The sequence below is a fragment of the Protopterus annectens genome, chromosome 11.part0 (genome assembly GCF_019279795.1).
Source record: "Protopterus annectens isolate FY-2018-M chromosome 11.part0, PAN1.0, whole genome shotgun sequence".
Lineage (NCBI taxonomy): Eukaryota > Metazoa > Chordata > Ceratodontiformes > Protopteridae > Protopterus > Protopterus annectens.
Genome location: NC_056745.1, coordinates 237,938,876 through 237,956,458, shown reverse-complemented (window position 1 = coordinate 237,956,458; position 17,583 = coordinate 237,938,876). Strand labels below are relative to the sequence as shown.

The 17,583-nt window shown below is 36.6% G+C and overlaps 1 protein-coding gene across 2 annotated transcripts in view; it reads right to left on the bottom strand.

Annotated features, from left to right (window-relative positions):
- The window catches only part of ITPR2 (inositol 1,4,5-trisphosphate receptor type 2), a 2,416,542-nt gene that overhangs the window by 341,082 nt on the left and 2,057,877 nt on the right, over nucleotides 1–17,583 (bottom strand). For both annotated transcript variants that reach the window (XM_044087657.1, XM_044087658.1), the window contains exons 47-48: nucleotides 12,067–12,259; nucleotides 1,310–1,435 (exon numbers count right to left, since the gene is read on the bottom strand). In XM_044087657.1, the coding sequence (XP_043943592.1) occupies nucleotides 1,310–1,435; nucleotides 12,067–12,259 (319 nt within the window). The remainder of the gene's footprint in view (nucleotides 1–1,309; nucleotides 1,436–12,066; nucleotides 12,260–17,583) is intronic.

Here is a 17,583-nt window from a genome sequence, read left to right as displayed (position 1 = left end):
TCTTGGAAAGGTCAAGAAATAGTGAGAAGAAAAGGTATCCTGAGTCTCAAGCATGGTTGACTGTGTTCAAAAAGATGTAAGAGCAGTGGTGGTGCTATGACTAGGCCTAAACCTATGATGGGTTGGACAGAGGAGGTTGTGGTGTAGTAGGGAGTTAAGTAGTTGGCTAGGAAACATTTTTTTCCAGAATTTTGGACATTGGAGAGAGGATGGAAATGGAACATATCCTGTATCAAACCTTAAGTTGAACTTAAGGTGGAGATCAGCAACAGTCTGCTTGACACTATTTATCAGACAACATAGTATATTGCTGTGACTCAGTGGAAAGGTGTTTTTGTGGCCTTGCACAGTGCTTTATTGATATATATATATATATATATATATATATATATATATACATATATATATATATATATATATATATATGTGATGCGGTATGATATGATATATGATACACTGATATATGATATATTTACCAATCCATCCATCTGTCTGTCTGTCTATCTTGGGCGAGAAAGCTGAAAAATAAGACCAGTAGCAGTAAAAGTTTAAGGCAGTATATTGTAAACTGTTCTTTTGGTAAAATAGTGCAGGTAATACTTGGGGGTTAGGTGCAAAAGGTTAATGGAAAGGAGTCATTTTGAAAAGACAATTAAAAGTGATTTGGTAAATATTCAGAATGTAAGAAGATAAAGACCCTCATCATAAAACTGTAACATCATTGTACTATGCTAAATGAAACTTGGCTGCAAATCCTGAAAATAACCATTTTAAAATTTTTTGTAAGTTGGCAATGCAAAGGTTGTCAAGGTCAGGCAACATTTATAAAATTGCACACATCTGCAGTAAAACACAGTCTAGTAAGGAATAGCTCTGACTTTAAGCATTAATTCTAAACTTTAAGCATTACTTTTCAACCTTCTGATTTTAATAGAACATTCCAGACAACTTCAGTATCTAACATTATTTATTTGACATTTGTTGACTGGGTTGGTCCATCTGGGACGAAGCCCTTTTTCAGTGGAGACCCGGGTAGAAAAGCTCCTAAGTTATAAACATACGCAAGTACAAAAGTATGATACATAGCAATGTAAAGAGTGTCCACAATACATAAAACTGCTTAGAGATTATATACAATGTTAGCTAACTACATATATTGTAGTAGTTAATTAGGGAAAAAACAATTTACAGTACAGAGAAAACAAAATAATAAGGAAGTTAATTAGTAGTAGTGAGAAGAGATTAACGTGTGGAATTGGTTTTAATAAGTGGTTTTATTAAAATCACAAAGTGAGTGGAAAAACCTTACCTTCATCTCCATCATCTCCAAATGGATAAAAGAGAGCAACAACTAAATTAATGAACACTGCAAGATTGAACGATATGGTGCCCCAAAGAGAGATGTGCCTGGAGAACCAAAACAATGCTGGGTTATCTGAAAGGAAAACATTTCAAAGTTAGTTCCAAAGCTTTACAGCACTCATATATGTTTTCATGACATCAATAATTATAATTTAGCTTATGTGAAAAATTATTTTAGTGCGCCTGAACCCAAGGGATAGAATAAACAAAAAATAAACTTTATTCCAGTGTGTCAAAGCTAGGCGTAATAAGCACAATCATATAACCATTAGGTAGACTAGCTAACTAGCTATTCTCCTAAACTGCCTGTACACGCATGCATGCATATGTATGTGTGTATGGGTCTGTGCATGTGTGCCCTAAATCAGACTGGCATCCTATCAAGGAGTAGCGCTCTCTGTCTTATGCCATTGCTTGCCAGTAAAGGCTTCAGCTCTGCAGCACAATGAATAGGATAAACCAAGGATCAGAGAATGAATGAATGAATGAGGTATTTTTTTCTTTTCTAGGAACTACTAGTAAGACCTTTCTATAAAAATTACTAATCAGGCAACTTTTTTCTGCAAAGAATGAGATATTAGTTATCCACTTGCTCATGCAGGACCACGATTTCCTTTTCAATACCTTCACATTTTATTCAAGGGCTCCAACCTGCCTGCCACAGTCCCCTCCTTACTACAATTGCATATGTATTTTTCTTTTGTTTTTATTTTACATTTTCAGTAAGGCTTTAAGAAAATACATAGAACATGTATGCTGAATTTAAGTCTCTCATACCTATACGCTAACAAACCAGCTACTTTTTTAATGAACATTTTGATTAAAAAATTGAGTACTTGCTATCAGTAAAGAAAACACAAAACCATCACAGCCAGGTTTTTTTTGTCTGATTGGATTAATGTTAGTTTCATTAAAAACTAATTAAATGCAATCACATATAAAAATGACTAAATCGTCAAAAATATACAATTGCAACTAAATACAATGTGCTGTCTCTTTGTGGGAATGCAAAATAAGTCATAAACTAGACTGGGATTTGGGCTACCTCCAAACAATTGAGTGAAGAAAGAACAAGTTAAACCAGGTGGAAGTACAGTGGAAAAAAGCTGCAGCACTGAAAATCATGGACTGGGATGATCTGTAAAGGCGCTGCAGAACAGTCTGAAATAGAAAATTCTAAAAGTACCTCAAAACCTAGACTAAACAGGCACACAGACCAACTAAAGGCCAAACACATGGGCTAACTTGATATTTGCATGGGTTACAAGAATCTAAGTTCTTAATTTAATCAATAGCCATATGTCCAGCTGGAGCACTTTCCTGACCAAGATCTCTAGCCAAGGCTAATTTGGACAATTTTACAGATATTTCTAAAGTTAGAAATTCTGTCACTTCTGCTGGAACCAGAGAATCTCTGCCATTACCACAGCATGGGCTGCTGCTGGACAGGAAGAAGATAACACAATTATTTCAAAGGAGGTTGGAGGCAATGACCCTTAGTGGCTAAATCATTAGTGACCTATGACAATGATTCTTGCCTTTCACATGGAGAAGCAGACAGTAACTTCTTCAGGATTTGATAGCCAAAGGATATCACCATTCTGAAAATCTTTCTGTGGACAAATTTAATCTTAAGGATCATATGTGCAAGCACAGTTATGCAGAATTCCAATTTTGTGTTAAGCAAATAACAGTCGGCTCACTTAGCTAGGTTTTCTAGTGAGACCAGGCATTCACTAGTCCCTGAAATAAAATAAAAGGATTATCCCTTAATAAAGGTCTGGAGGGGCAAAAATGGTGCTTGGGTATGTGCAGGTTGGTTTGATAGCTGCTTTTTCCTACTGGCAAAGAATGTAATTCATCCATTTATTCACAACTGGACATCTCAGGTATACATGATTAATAAAATGGCTGTAATTACAGGGTGTGTGTGTGTGGGCATGTGCATGTATAAAAGCAAAAAAGGAGCTGTAATTGATTTCAACACAGCATGTGTGTGTGTGTGTGTGTGTGTGTGTGTGTGTGTGTGTGTGTGTGTGTGTGTGTGTGTGTGCAGCAATTAAGTGAAATACATTACAGTGGCTATTATTTACTTATTTATTCATTCACTTGAATACAGTCAGTCATCTAAGGTGTAACCATTCAGTAAAGTGGCTGTGCTTGGTGGGCACATATATGTCTATGGGGGTTGAAATGTATTGCACCATATGTCTCTGATAGCAATGACATGAACTGTATTACTACTCACAATCATATAGCTGAGGTGCACACAAAGTCTTTGTAATTAGGAAGCACAGTGTGTCTGTGTCTGTATATGAGAGAGAGAGAGAGAACATATGCACATACATGTGTGCGGAGAGGTTGCAGTGGCATGGACAGAACAACTGCTGAGTTCACAGACACTATCAGTGAGTGACAGCAATGAGGTGAAAAGCATTACCATGAGCATTTATTCAATAATTCATTCATTTGATTACCACCAGACATCTGAGATGCAGACATTAAATATGGAGGCTTTAATTGATGGGCACCTCTGTGTGCAAGTGTAGGTGTGTGTATACACATGTAGGCAGGGGGGGATTGCAGTAGGTTGCAGTGTATGTATCTAAAAGCAGCAAACGGAAATACACTACTATAACCATCACTAATTCATTCATTTTTATCACAATCAGACATCTGAGGTTTACACAGTGAACAAAATTACTGTAATTTATATGTATGCACACACATATGCACATGTACAGAAGGGTAAAAGTACATTACAGTAGCTCTAATGTATTTATTTCTTATTCATTAATTCATATGATCATTGACATCTCAGGAGCGCAAAGTCAATATAAATGAACAATATATAACTGATGGCTACAGAGGCAGTCTCTGGATGAAAGCGATTGACACTTGCTTTTATTTGACCAAAGATAAATACTCACTGATCTGCCTAGGCAGGGTTAATTACTTATTTGAGGAGAAATAAGTTAAAAGACATTTTTTTTTCCATTTTACTCACAATCAAAAATCTGATGTGTACGTCATCAAAAAGTAGCTATAAACAACCTCATACATCTGAAATGAACTCTCTTTCTCAGAATAATCAAGAATTCTGAAAAAAATACTGCTTGAGTATTTAGCATGTGCAGTAGTGTATGACCAATTATTTGTGTAAATTTGCAACCATGATCAAATTTAATACCCCAGTAATAAAGCACTGAGCCCCACCCACTCACTTCCTGCAGCCCCTTTTTTCTCTAAAATCAAATGCCTCTTCAGGTTAAGTAGTGTTGCATTTTCCTTGTATACTCTTCTTCTGCAATATTTTTGGACCAGTTGTTTTTTTTTTTTCTTTTGGGGGAGGGGCTTGCAATTTTGTCTTTGGTACACACTAAATAATGTAATGAAAATATATTTGACAAAATGTGCCGCTTAGTTAAAATGCAGAGTGACAATGACTCTTTTTTCATGCTTGCATACAAAACTGTAGGGGCTTCTATGTAACAATCACTGCACTGCACTTGCTCCAACTGCCTCCTGAATCTTATTAATGCATGCCAGATTTTTTCGTTGCCCAATGTACTCCCCTCCATCCCACAGTAAGTGTTCATGTTGTTATCCAGACGATATCCACTCTCTCTCCTTTCCCCACCTGTTATCTTATCTTTCATGTATAAACTGTTCTTACCTTTAGTTACTGGCAGTAGTCATACTAAGCATTTTCCTCAGTGGACACCATTCTATCAACCTCTGTTTCCTGAAGTGAATCAGCTATGCCTTCCTTCTCTGCAGAGCAACTTTACTAGCCTACTTTCTACCTATTTTCTTACTAGCAAGGACTATCTAATATATTACCTGAATAATCATCTTAGGCTTGGAAATCTTTGTTAAAAAAATGAAGAGCCTTTAACAATGTCTTTTATCATGTTTTCTGTCACTCCCTGCTCATCTAGAACTTGAACAAGATTGCCTTACAAACACATTCAAAATCAGTAAGTTAGAGTTGCACTTTTTAAGTGGACCCTTTCTGAGCTGTTTAATGAAAATGATATTACTTGTCTAGCAAACTAGAGCCTCCCTAATGTAGTGCAATTCAACAGTTTTAACTACTGAAAAGTAACTGACATAGCAACTGGCAATCATACTATAAAACAAAAGTATGTCCTTAGGATGACTGAACTACAATACTGATATGTATAAAATTTACATTTCAGGTTTATGACAGCAATTACTGTGGTGAAGTACAAGCAAAAGACTTCTGAGGAAAGTAAAGCAACATTTGAAGCAGCATGTTGTCCATGTCTCTGTCAAAGCAAAGTGCTACTATAAAGCACAGTGGATGCAACGATGTAATTAACAATCAAAAAATAAATACAGGTGGCAAGTCTTTTAGTTTTATGTTTGTTTATTTATTTATTTATTTTATTTGTTTTGCATTTGTTTCCCGGAAAAGTCCAACTGGGCATGAATCCCATTTTCAATGGGGGCCTGGGAAAAAGCTCCAACATACATAGTTCAATTAATAAGCTATATAACGTTACTACATAAAGTACAGTAACAAACAGAATCGACATACAGGATAAATTAAGTCAAATCAGAAAAGACACCTAGTAAAGTACAATCAATAGTGATAACCAATGGTAAAAATGTTAAGCATTTAAATATGGCCAAAAGACTAAGAGACAAGAAAGAGATTTTGCAGTTGGGGAGAGATTAGTAAATGGAGTTAAAGTAAGGCGCTTTCACTGAAGTAACTGATACTTTGGCTAATAAGAAAAGGGAGGAAAGGAAACGGGGAAAAAGAAGAGGAAGAGAAAGGGAAGGGAGAAAGAAGGAAGAGAAGGGAGAGAAAGGAAGAGAAGCAAGTAAGAGACTGTCAGGCTGATGTAAGACATACAGAGTCAGGAGTTAAGGAGAAATCTCTTTAAAGATTGTTTGAATATCTGACTACATTGGTATTGCTCTAACATCTGTAGGAGTACTGTTCCAGACCTTGGCTACTGAGTAGGAATATAAGCAGTGACTGACACATTTTTTTGGTTTATGGATTTTAAGAAGGTGTTTCTTAGATGGGCAAAGAGGGCGATTTTGGAGGTAATGGTTAACAATGATGCTGACTGTTGGGCAGGATTATCTGTATACCATTTTATGAGCAAGGAGGACTTGGCTGAGCTTGAGGTAGTGAGGTAACTCAAGCCAATTTAAATATGAGGGAGGATCACTGGTGGGAGTTGTATGACTGGCTGAAAACCTAGTTACTTTGATATAGCAAAGTTCAAGTTTTAATCTTAGGGATATCTGAATCTTGGAGAAAAATGGGTGAGGCATATAGAGTTGTCAAAGGAGGAGGTATGTATTGCCTAGAGTAACTCTTGAGGAGTTAGTAAGGAATCATTTTGATCTATACAGCATGTCCAGTTTTTGGTGTATTTTTTTATGCACTTTTGAATATGAAGATCCACCTTCAGTTGATTATCTGTTATGGCACCAAGTAAGTTTGTGTGACGTACACCTTCAGTTTAAGTACTGTTGAAGGAGGACATTTTGGATATGTATTTTATGTAGGTTTGGGATTTGGGGAGAAATAAGAGCAGTTTTATTTTATTTGGATTTAGGAAATGCTGATTGTCACTGAGCCAGTTTTTAATACAGTTGAAAGCCTGCTGAATGATAGATTGTAAATGAGAAGGACTACTAGATGAGCAAATGACAGTGAAGTCATCTACATATTTATTGTGCAAGTGCAGCTTGTTGGAAGGATGTAGATAATTTATAAATAATTTATAAATAAGTTAAAAAGTAGAGGGCGAAGTACATAGCCTTATGGACACCTGTATTAACTGGGAGAAAAGATGAGTAAGTAGAGAGCTATTTAACTGACTGTAGTCACTTAGATAGGTAGCTAGAGAACCAAGTGACTGTTGTACTGGAAAAGTCTAAAGCAGACATTTTTGAGAGCACTTTGGTGTGTGAGACTGTATCAAAAGCTTTACAGAGATCTAAAAAGAGAGAGGAAACTAAATTCTTATCATCTCTGGCTTTAATGACATGATCCAAAAAGGCAACGATGGCAGTTGTTGTGCTATGATCTGGGCAAAATCCATGTTAGGTAAAGGTTAATAGATTCTTGGAGTAAGTATTATAAATGTTCATAGGTTCATAGGTTTGAACTAGGCTAATGGCCCTGGAGCCTTTACAAGCCTAGCCCAAAAAAACTGCCCAGGCAACGTGCCACCCAATGTTAGTTCACAGTGCCCATATCCAGTAGGGCAACTGGAATGATCCCTGAAGTGAACTTTCTGTTACCCATCCACTTGTCAAGATTTCTCTTGAAGAGGGCCAGCAAGGTGCTCTGCTTGACATGAATGGGAAGCTTATTCCAGAGTATGGGCAGTCTTTGGGAAATGAACCTGTACCTCCAGCATGTTCTGTTAATTGTAGTAATGAGATTATGATCTCTGGAGCATGTAGCGTGGGGGGATTGGGATTTCTGTAGGGGTAGCATTTCAAGTAGGGCTGGGTCAGCCATGGCTTTGTAAGTCATGCAGGGATCATCTCTAAGTAGACCATAAGAGACTGAGAACAGCTGAAGTTTCTTGCGTCTGTCCATGTAGGACATGTGTTTAAGGCCTAGGATCCTTTTTGTGAGATACTTTTGTGGCCTCTCCAGCTATTGTAGGTGTCTGGTCAGGTACATGCCAAATGGGGCGTTATATTCGATGACTGGTCTAATAAGGGCTGAATAGAGAGGGATGATGACCTCTTTTTTCCTAGATGCGAAACCATTGGTTATAACATGTGCCATGTAGAAGGACTTTCTGACCACAGTGGCAATGCAGTGGTCGAAGGTGAGGTGGCTGTCGACTTAGGTGCCCAGATCTCTTATGGCCCCTTCAGTGTTCAAAATAACTTGCCTGTCTTGGTTTTCAAACTGTGAACACCTGCATGTAAAGTTGGGTCTCTAACCACTACACCATCTCAGTTAAGAATACATTTTTTTAAGATCTTGGAAAGAGGAGACAAGATTGCAATTAGTCTGAAATTTGTTATTTCAGTGGAGTTCCCCCTTTAGAAAGAGGAATGATGTAATTTTTTTTCCCAGAGAGATGGGACATATGACTTAAGAATGGATCGAATGATCAAGATAGAGACTACGCAAGCAATAGAGGGGGCAGCAATGTTTAGGTATTCTTATGGAAGATTGTCTACAGAAGGTGAGCAGGGCTTAAGTTCATCTAATAAATGTTTTGTATATGATGTAGAGCCATATTTTAAGTTGAAAATGGCATGTTAGAGGTCTGAAGTTTGTCAGGGGTGGCAGGATTCTGTAGGCAGTTTTGGGTGAGGGTGGGTACTGAGTCTATAAAGTGGGAGTTAAACTTAGAAGCAGTTTCTATGGGTGAGATGTCTGGACAAGGGTTATGGGTACTAGGAGTTCAAGGGTATAATATTTTCTTGACAGTGGACCAAATATTTGGGGTTGTGTTTTTGGTTATCCTGTGGGTTGAAGGAATAATATTTCTCATCAGCAGCAACTTGTTTTTTGTCATGTTTTGAAGTTGTTTGTTGGTCTACAGATGAGTTTGAGATTGGTATTTTTGCCAGTTTCTCCAAGCTTTGTCTCTCTTATACATTACTTGACCACTAGAAGGGGATAACCAGGGTGATTGGGTGAATTTAACTCTGCTTTTTTTTTCTTATAGGAACACGGCTATTAAGAATGTCAAGAAATACTATAATAAATTTTAGACCAGCATTATCCAGTGGTAGGGAATAGAGGATGGACCAATTACTTTTCCTAAGGATGTTGTTAAAGATATTGGAATTGAAATTTGAGAGGTGACGGCAGTCTTTATAAAGGTGCTGTTTGATATGGTGAGTTGCTAGTCATGGAACATAGGTATGATGGTGGTCAGTGAGAGAGTCTGGGAGGGTTTTTGGAGAGTCATAAGGGTTTTGATTTGAGACTAGAACCTGTTCCAGCATAGTCCCAGTGCTTTTAGCTTTGTTGAAGTGAATGTGGGAAGTTATGAGTTGTTTGAAACCGTGTAGATTGATACTAGTGGAAGTGGAGTCTGATGTGAAGGTTTTCCAGGTAATATTGACATCACCAAGAATTATTTCATGAGAAATGGAACTAGATACCCAGTGTACGATGTCTTCCAGAATAAGGATGTTATTTCCTGGGGGAATATATAGGGCAATTATACATAGTGTTTTATGCCCATTTAATTTACAGTGAGAGACAAGGATCTCAGCAGAGAGTAATTTAGGTAGGGAAATAGACGGAGAGAGAGACATATGGTTAGAAAATGATTGCTACACCACCACCTTTTTTATTTAATCTAACACAGCAGTTGATAGTATAGCCAGGGGGAAGAATTTCAAAGTATTATATATGTAGTTTGAGCCAAGTTTCTGTAACAATAACAATGTATGGGGAGCAATGAATGATAAACAAACATACACTAGTGAAGGTTTAGGTATGTTAGCGTTAAATTTAAATTTTACCTTATGTAGGTTGGGAGAAGGGTTAAGAAATGTATATCTGAAAATGAGATGGGGGGGGGGGTAAGCCAAATAAGCTAAAATCAATAGTAATAGTAAATGGATGGCATGTGACATAGGCAGTGTCAGTAAGGGTGGGGGATAGAGAAACAGGTGTGCTAAATATTATTATAGCACATAATTTATGACAGTATTAGGAATAGATATGTGGATAGAAAGATGAGGAGTATATTTGGTGTGGATTAGAAGCAAGCATTGTGAAGACAATGATGGAGAATAGATGGTATATGTATATATAATTATGTTACAGAAGGAAATAAAAAGAATACAAAGAATTTAAAAAAATAAAAGTTAGGCAGGCATTTGAAAATATATATATATATATATATATATATATATATATATATATATATATATACAGAAAGAGAGAGAATATGGGATGCTGAAAGGAGAAGAAAGAGGACAGCTGTAGAACTATAACACATACAAAGGAGAAAAAATGCTAAAAAGAAGGAGTGTAACAGGAGCCAATAGTGGGTGTAAACAATGAGATAGAGGTGGAGGAGTGCTGTGGAAGAGAGGTATAACTACACAGGTGGAGCCTCAAGGGTGGAGACATGGATAGTATGATTTTAGTAGTGGTGTTAGTGACAGATGAGGGGGAGCAGAATGACAGGTTGCTTAGATAGGAAAAGGAGTTGTTATGCACACGAAGAAGAGGGTTTTGTGTAGGTTTTGAACTAGGGATAGTGAGGGTACATAGGATTTAAGGGTAGGGTAGGGGTGCGAAGCAGAACAAGAATGAGTGAAGCAAGGGTAAACAGGCAGTTTGTGCAAGGTTAAATGGCAAAGAAGTAATAAAGAGTAGAAAAAATATCTGTAGACTTAAGAGTTGAGCAAGGTAAGAAATCTTATGTGGTAGAAAGAGTAAAAATGCAATGTCACTAGAAAAGTTGTTAGCAGAAAGTACAAGGTAACAAATAATAGCAGAAGGTGCAATGTTACAGAGTCACAGTAATTATATGGGGGTTAGCAAAAACAGTTTCAAAGCAGGAGGTTAACAAGATGCAGGTGTAGTTAGTAGAAAAGACTGGCTAAAGAGATACTAAGTGCAGAGTATTATGTTTATGTTTCAGAAAGGAAAAGGTCACTATTTACATGTTACAGACAGTGAATGCATTGGAAGTTATAGGGGAAGACAGACAGATTTATAATGCAGCAAAGAACAAGTAAAGTATGACAAGGTAGGTAAAGTAGGGGAGGACTTTTGCAGTGGGTATACAGCACTAAAAAGACAAGGAGGATGGGAGCTCAAGAGAAGGCAACGTCTTCCGCTATAAAGAAAATTACCAGGGAACTTGTATGATCTCTACAGAAGACCCTGCCCTATTTATTACAGAGGAATAAGATAGGTATGTTAGATATGGCGGTAAATAACATACATTATTAATACACCTCTCTCGTGGTCCTTGTTAGGGTAAACCTCAGTCTTGGATGTTGTTTGCTGGACAATGATGGTTTGACTGGCATCAATTCAGTGTAACAGAGGACCACTGGAATTAATTAAATTTACAAATAATCAGTTAGAGAATGACTATATATGAAACAGAACAGTAGAGCCAACCAATCTTTCTTTGTAGAAATAAAAGGCGTAGTCTCATATCAGAATATTAAGATAACAAAGACATCAAAGTAAGCCAGAATGTAGACCAGTTATACCTGTATATTCAGTACAAGCTTATTGATTAGAGTAACAAGCATCATCAGCTTAATGACATGAAAATACCAAAGTACTTTATATATCTAGTGTACTCTTGTAGGTTAAGTAACAGTGTTTGTCTGCTACACTCAAGAAACACTCAAAATGCTCAAATTCATGAATGTTGGTACAGAGTTAGCACTAACACAGTAACTGCCTTCAAATTAGAGAACATAACACTAGCCATCATAAAACTGCATGAGCTACATCAAAAGAGAGAGTACTAGACGATTGCAAATAAGTAGAAATGTGCTACAAAATAAAACACTATGTTGTTAGAAATGCAACAGTGTTACTCAGTTGGTGGAACATGAGAATGTCATAATACAGCCACAGTACAGACAAAAATGAAAAAATGTGCACTTGTTAATTTGAAAAGTAGGAGCTTTATGAGCACATTTTGACTTTCCCTGCAGTTTCAATTAGCCCCTCAGTGATACCTCACTTACTTCTGATTTTCCTTTGCCATTTCATTTCATTGTAGAGATCTTCACTTTGTACAAAAAAGTCATTCACTTTGCTGCCTTGATCATCTCTTTCTGTAGTGTTAAACACCCGACATTTAGATTCTTGTGTCAGATATTCACAAATATTCGGAACAGGGAAGACTATCTGCTCCATTGTCCTATCATGGCGTACAATCTGAAATTCAAATCACAACAATATCACTGGCACTGAGCAGCATTATAATGGGGTTATCAGAAAAAAATATTTTATTGTAAAATCACCTAAAACAACTTGCTAGGCAGTTACTTATTTATTCTTTCATGTCTCAAACAAAGCTTCACCAAGAACTGATTTGTTACAGAACTGAATACTACTACTACTTGAAATGTGCCACACAAGCATACAGCAAGCACCTTCAGTTGCTAACAAATATGCATTTTACTTCTAGTTTCTGATATTGCAAAGCAAAGTCATTTTTAATCCATTCTAGAAAATTAATACTTAGTAACCCAAACCATAGTGGGTTGTGGGTAAGGCCAAACGGGTGGTGCTTCATGTGCAAAATTAACCCTTGTGTCACCTTTCAAAATGATATTTTCAGACACTTTTTAAACTTTATGTGCTCTATAAAAGCTATTGAAATTAAGACAAATATAAATTTATTTTGTTGTGTAAGAACAGCTTAACACTGACAAGCATGCAGGTCTCACACACAGTTGGAAAAAAACTAAAGGGAGGACAGAAGACTGGTTAGACACTCCACAGCTAAAACTAACCATATTGGGTAAGCCATTCCCTTCAATTTTGATGAATCAGATATGTTTCAGAGTCATTTTATTTACAGTTTAATTTCAACTCTATCTTATGCTTTGTATATATGGGAACTGCTGTGGACTTCCAACCTTCCAGAATTATTCCACAGAGAAACATGATGCTTAAAGTCTCCTTTGCGTTTTGCTAATACTACATTTGAATTTCACTAAAGGATAGTATGTACACCAAACAAGTCCAGTAGACCAGCAGAAGGTCGGCAATAGTTCTAAATGAGTCCCAGTATGCCTGCACTACCTGACATGCTCACAACATATGCATCACATCTACATTCTTGCATCCATAATTCTGGCAATGTAAGTTTGCTGAAGTGAACTCTGTATAAAAACTACAGTATTAAGTATACATTATGTTATAAATGTAATCTTCAACCCTTAGCAAGGTGTACTACCCAGGGCCTGCTCCCACTTACCAAACTTTTCAGCCCGATATCTGAACATTCTCCAAACTCTACAGACTACTTTATGATGCATGGGATACAACCAGTAGGGAAGTACTGAATCCCAATTTTAATTTTTCATCCCCCTTAGAACCAGATGACTAAGCTGTAAAAAAATAAATAAATAAATAAATTAGAGACAGACCCACAGCTCATTGAAAACTTGACAACTGACTCTTAAATCCTCAACAATCCTTTTTCATCAGTCACACCTGCCTTGATTCCCCATGTTTAAAAATCTCTCCAGCATATTTAGTTGGGACTGTCACTTAAAGCAATGCTTTCCATTTATGGATAGTTTAAATATATTGATCTTAACTTTATTCTGTATGAAAAAACAGAACTGTCTTCTCAAAATCTAAGGCCGTGGTTTAAGTTTTTTGAGAAACCGAAAAGGTGGTATCACTAGAGGAAGCGATCCACTTAAGGAGCATGAAACGTTTATAAAATTCAGTCTTGCCTCTCTTACCTGATGACTGATTAAATCTTAGATTCCAAGGAGATTATGCTCTTAAAAACAGAACCAAAAAAGGGAAAGTGGTGAGAATCTAACAGCTGACGTAGAGGGGGACCTAAAAAATATGTATGTATCCATTAATCAATTTAGTAAGGCATGTGATATATATTTTTACTATTTAAATGACATGTTAAGGTTGGTACAATTTTTTGAGAATCTTTAAAGGCACATTGTCGAGGTGCTAGACTAAATAAAGTCAGTATCTGGTCATGTTTATGGTTTTCAAATGTATTATTTTGAAGTGATCTCTTTATATATATATATATATATATATATATATATATATATGTATATATATATATATATATATATATGGTTTTCTATGGAAATTTTAAATCAGCTTTGGTCGACCATGTAAAATGTTGACCAGAAATGATGAATCTGAAATTCCGAATAGTAAATCAAAGTGAAAATGAATACATCGATCACTGTGGTTCAATGTATTCTAGACAGCAGACGGCGACATCACTCGCCTACTGCTATGCACATTAACATACCATTGAACTCTACAGTCAATGGTACATTAATTCTACTATTTTGCAGGGGAAGCTATAACCCCCTGCACCACTCCATACCCCTTGCATATTAAATATATCAACTCCAAGATCACACTTCAGTGAGGAAATGGGCAAATTCCCCTTTCCTCACTGAAGGGTGACTTCCCTTCCCAACGTCAGTACATCGCTTGTCAAATGATCGAGTGCACAATTCATCTTGATCATTTGACAAGGGAACTCTTTTGGTTTTATTACATGCCCATTGGAAACCATGACCTAAACCTTCTGGACATAAACTGGCTGTACTCCATTTAGGCCATAGTAAGCCTATATATATACTACACACAAACACACACACACACACACACACACACACACACACACACACACACACACACACACACACACAAACACCAGTAAGTATAAAATACTGCCAAAATATAGTTTTCAAGTCTTTATTTATCCCTGAAGGTCTGAAAAGAGTCTAGCAGTACCTTCTCCCCGCCACTTGCTGAAAGTACAGTACAAATTGTACCATCTTGCCTTCCCATACTTTGTCTTGAAGTGGATCACATTCATTGAAAATGTTCATATAGGGATCACATAAGGCCTTTTACAACCAAATAAACCTGGGGAACCTTTCTAGAACCATGCAGTTCTCTGCAGTAAGACTGTGTTACAGATAGTGAGACATAATTCACTATGAACAACCAACAATCCCATACCTCTTGGCTTTGGCATATTCAGGAGTTGGAGATCCCACAAACTGGCCTTATTCTCCAGTTACAAAAGTTGTTCTTCTATAGTTCCCTTGCCACTTCCAGTTAAGTCCTTTTGCCTTTAGCCTCCTTATCCACTTTAGCTAGTGCAGTCAATTCATCTTAGTGTTCAGAGAGTGCCCCTTCCATTTCCCCTATTTCCTTGTCAGTCCACTTTATGTAATCAAGCAGTCTCTCACTTATTTTGATTGCCTCTGAGTACAGCTTGCCCGTTGTTTCACTCAGCTCATGAATGTCTTTCTTGCTTAAACATTTACTCTTTCGTTGCCACTGTGATTTCCTTGTTGATGGAGCTACGTCTACAATGTCTGCAATGTGTTCTTTGCTAATTATTGGTGATTTCATGCTGCGTTTCTGTTTATCATTCACCCAGTAATCTTCTGATCACTGCTGATCATTTTATCATTTAAAAGTTGTTAATCAAATTAGCATTTAAAAGTTCTTAATACATTAACATTTATATTCAGTCACTGGTGGGGGAGCATGATTGAGCTGTGTTCACCTCAGTGCCCTAACCAGAAGTTTTACTACTTTCTTTTGACAAACTTTTGGTCACTAGAATTAGTTCAATTCCAGCTAAGATTTAGGTCAATTACGGTTTGTTTTCTTTCTTCAGGATTTCTAGTCTTCCATAAAGTGCTTTAGTATCTTCATATATACAATCTAGTAGTCAGAGCTTTGTTCTGGTTTTCATCAAATTTCTGTAGTTTTTAGTTTCAAAATTAAGAGTGCAATTCATTCATTCATTCATTTAGCTGATATAATATTATCCCTTTGGGTGTCAGCATGTAACAAGATAATAATGAAGTTATTGCAATACTGATATTCTACCTGCTATTTGGGTGTCAGCATGTAACAAGATAATAATGAAGTTATTGCACTACTGATATTCTACCTGCTATTTGGGTGTCAGTATGTAACAAGATAATAATGAAGTTATTGCACTACTGATATTCTACCTGCTATATCATTATATACCCATTTCAGTATTAGAGCTAAAGAATAAAACATATATGCCTAACTTCTTTGTTGAAACAAAACTATGTATTGCCTTTCACATTTTCTTGTTTTTCCTTCTTTGTTACAATATGTTTATCAATTAAGTGTGCTCAGTGTGCTCCTTGTACATAACATATACCAATTCTTGCTGGCCTTGAATAATGTAAAACAGCACTTTTTCTGAAAATTATGTAACCATTTACTTTCCAAGATTCAACCAACCACTGATTAATGCTAATTATATTCAGTCTTTAAAACAAACAAGTAAATTCACTGTCCGACCTGGCTGTTCAATTCTACAATCTAACTTAAACTCAAGAACCTGATACATATGAACCCAACATATGAACCCATTATATGTACAGAAGAGACTGCGTTCATGTTATCAAAACCAGATCATAGTCAAATGGGGCTCTAGGTGGGATAATGGATCATGTTCCCCACAGCCATTCCAGTGACCCACTACTTGGTTATTTCTTCCCAGTTACCATAAACACTGTTCAAACCTGTCAGTGTCATGCTATTTTCATCTTTACTTCTACAATGATTATATATACTTGGATTCAATTTAAAACTTTTATTTCAAATTTTATAGTACAAACACTGATAGTCATTAGTTAGAAAACAATACAGTATCACGATGACAAAAGACTTAGCATAAACAACAATGTCTCTAAACATCTCTACCCTTGAATCTCACATTCATTGAAACTGCATTGAAACCCATATTCATTGAAGATGCATCTGGCCAGTGGAGAAGTGTACCTTTGGGCCGTTTTCAAAGCATGGGCCCGCTGCACACAGTTTTAGGACCATGCATGAATGCATGTGTTCTTTGATTCACCTTGTTGATTGTATTACATTATATTCCTTTTTTAATACAGCACCACTTGTTAGAGTGTGTTTTAAATATGTAGTTTTCCAGTAAGCAATGAAACAAAACATATGAACCAATGATGACAAAACTACCCGTTTCAGAACATTTCAACCATAAAAGGCCACTCCAGCTTCTGTCATTATAATCCACCAATACCTATTAATATAAACGATCTCTGCAGAAGTAACATTTAAATGAATAATTCTACATTAAAGAGAACTGTAGCTAATAAAGAGGTTGCTGTTGGCAAACAATTTTGCATTTTGGTGTTTCATCTACAAATTCAGTGCCAGCTACCCTAGAAGAATAAACTGCCTATATTATATTTAAAAAAAAAAAAAAAAAAAAAAAAAAAAACTGGTATGCTGCTGATATGCAATAGGGAATGTCTGGCAAACTGACAACAGGATCATAGTCACTAGGCCTCTCATCCAGAGGTGGGCACACTCAGGAATGCAGCATCCCCATCTTACCTTATTCTCCACGGTAATTTCAGCAATTCATCTAGCTGGTTTTGGAAGATAAACCACTGCCTTCTGCACCAAAAACAAGCATGCTACCTGTTGCACAACTGATGCTG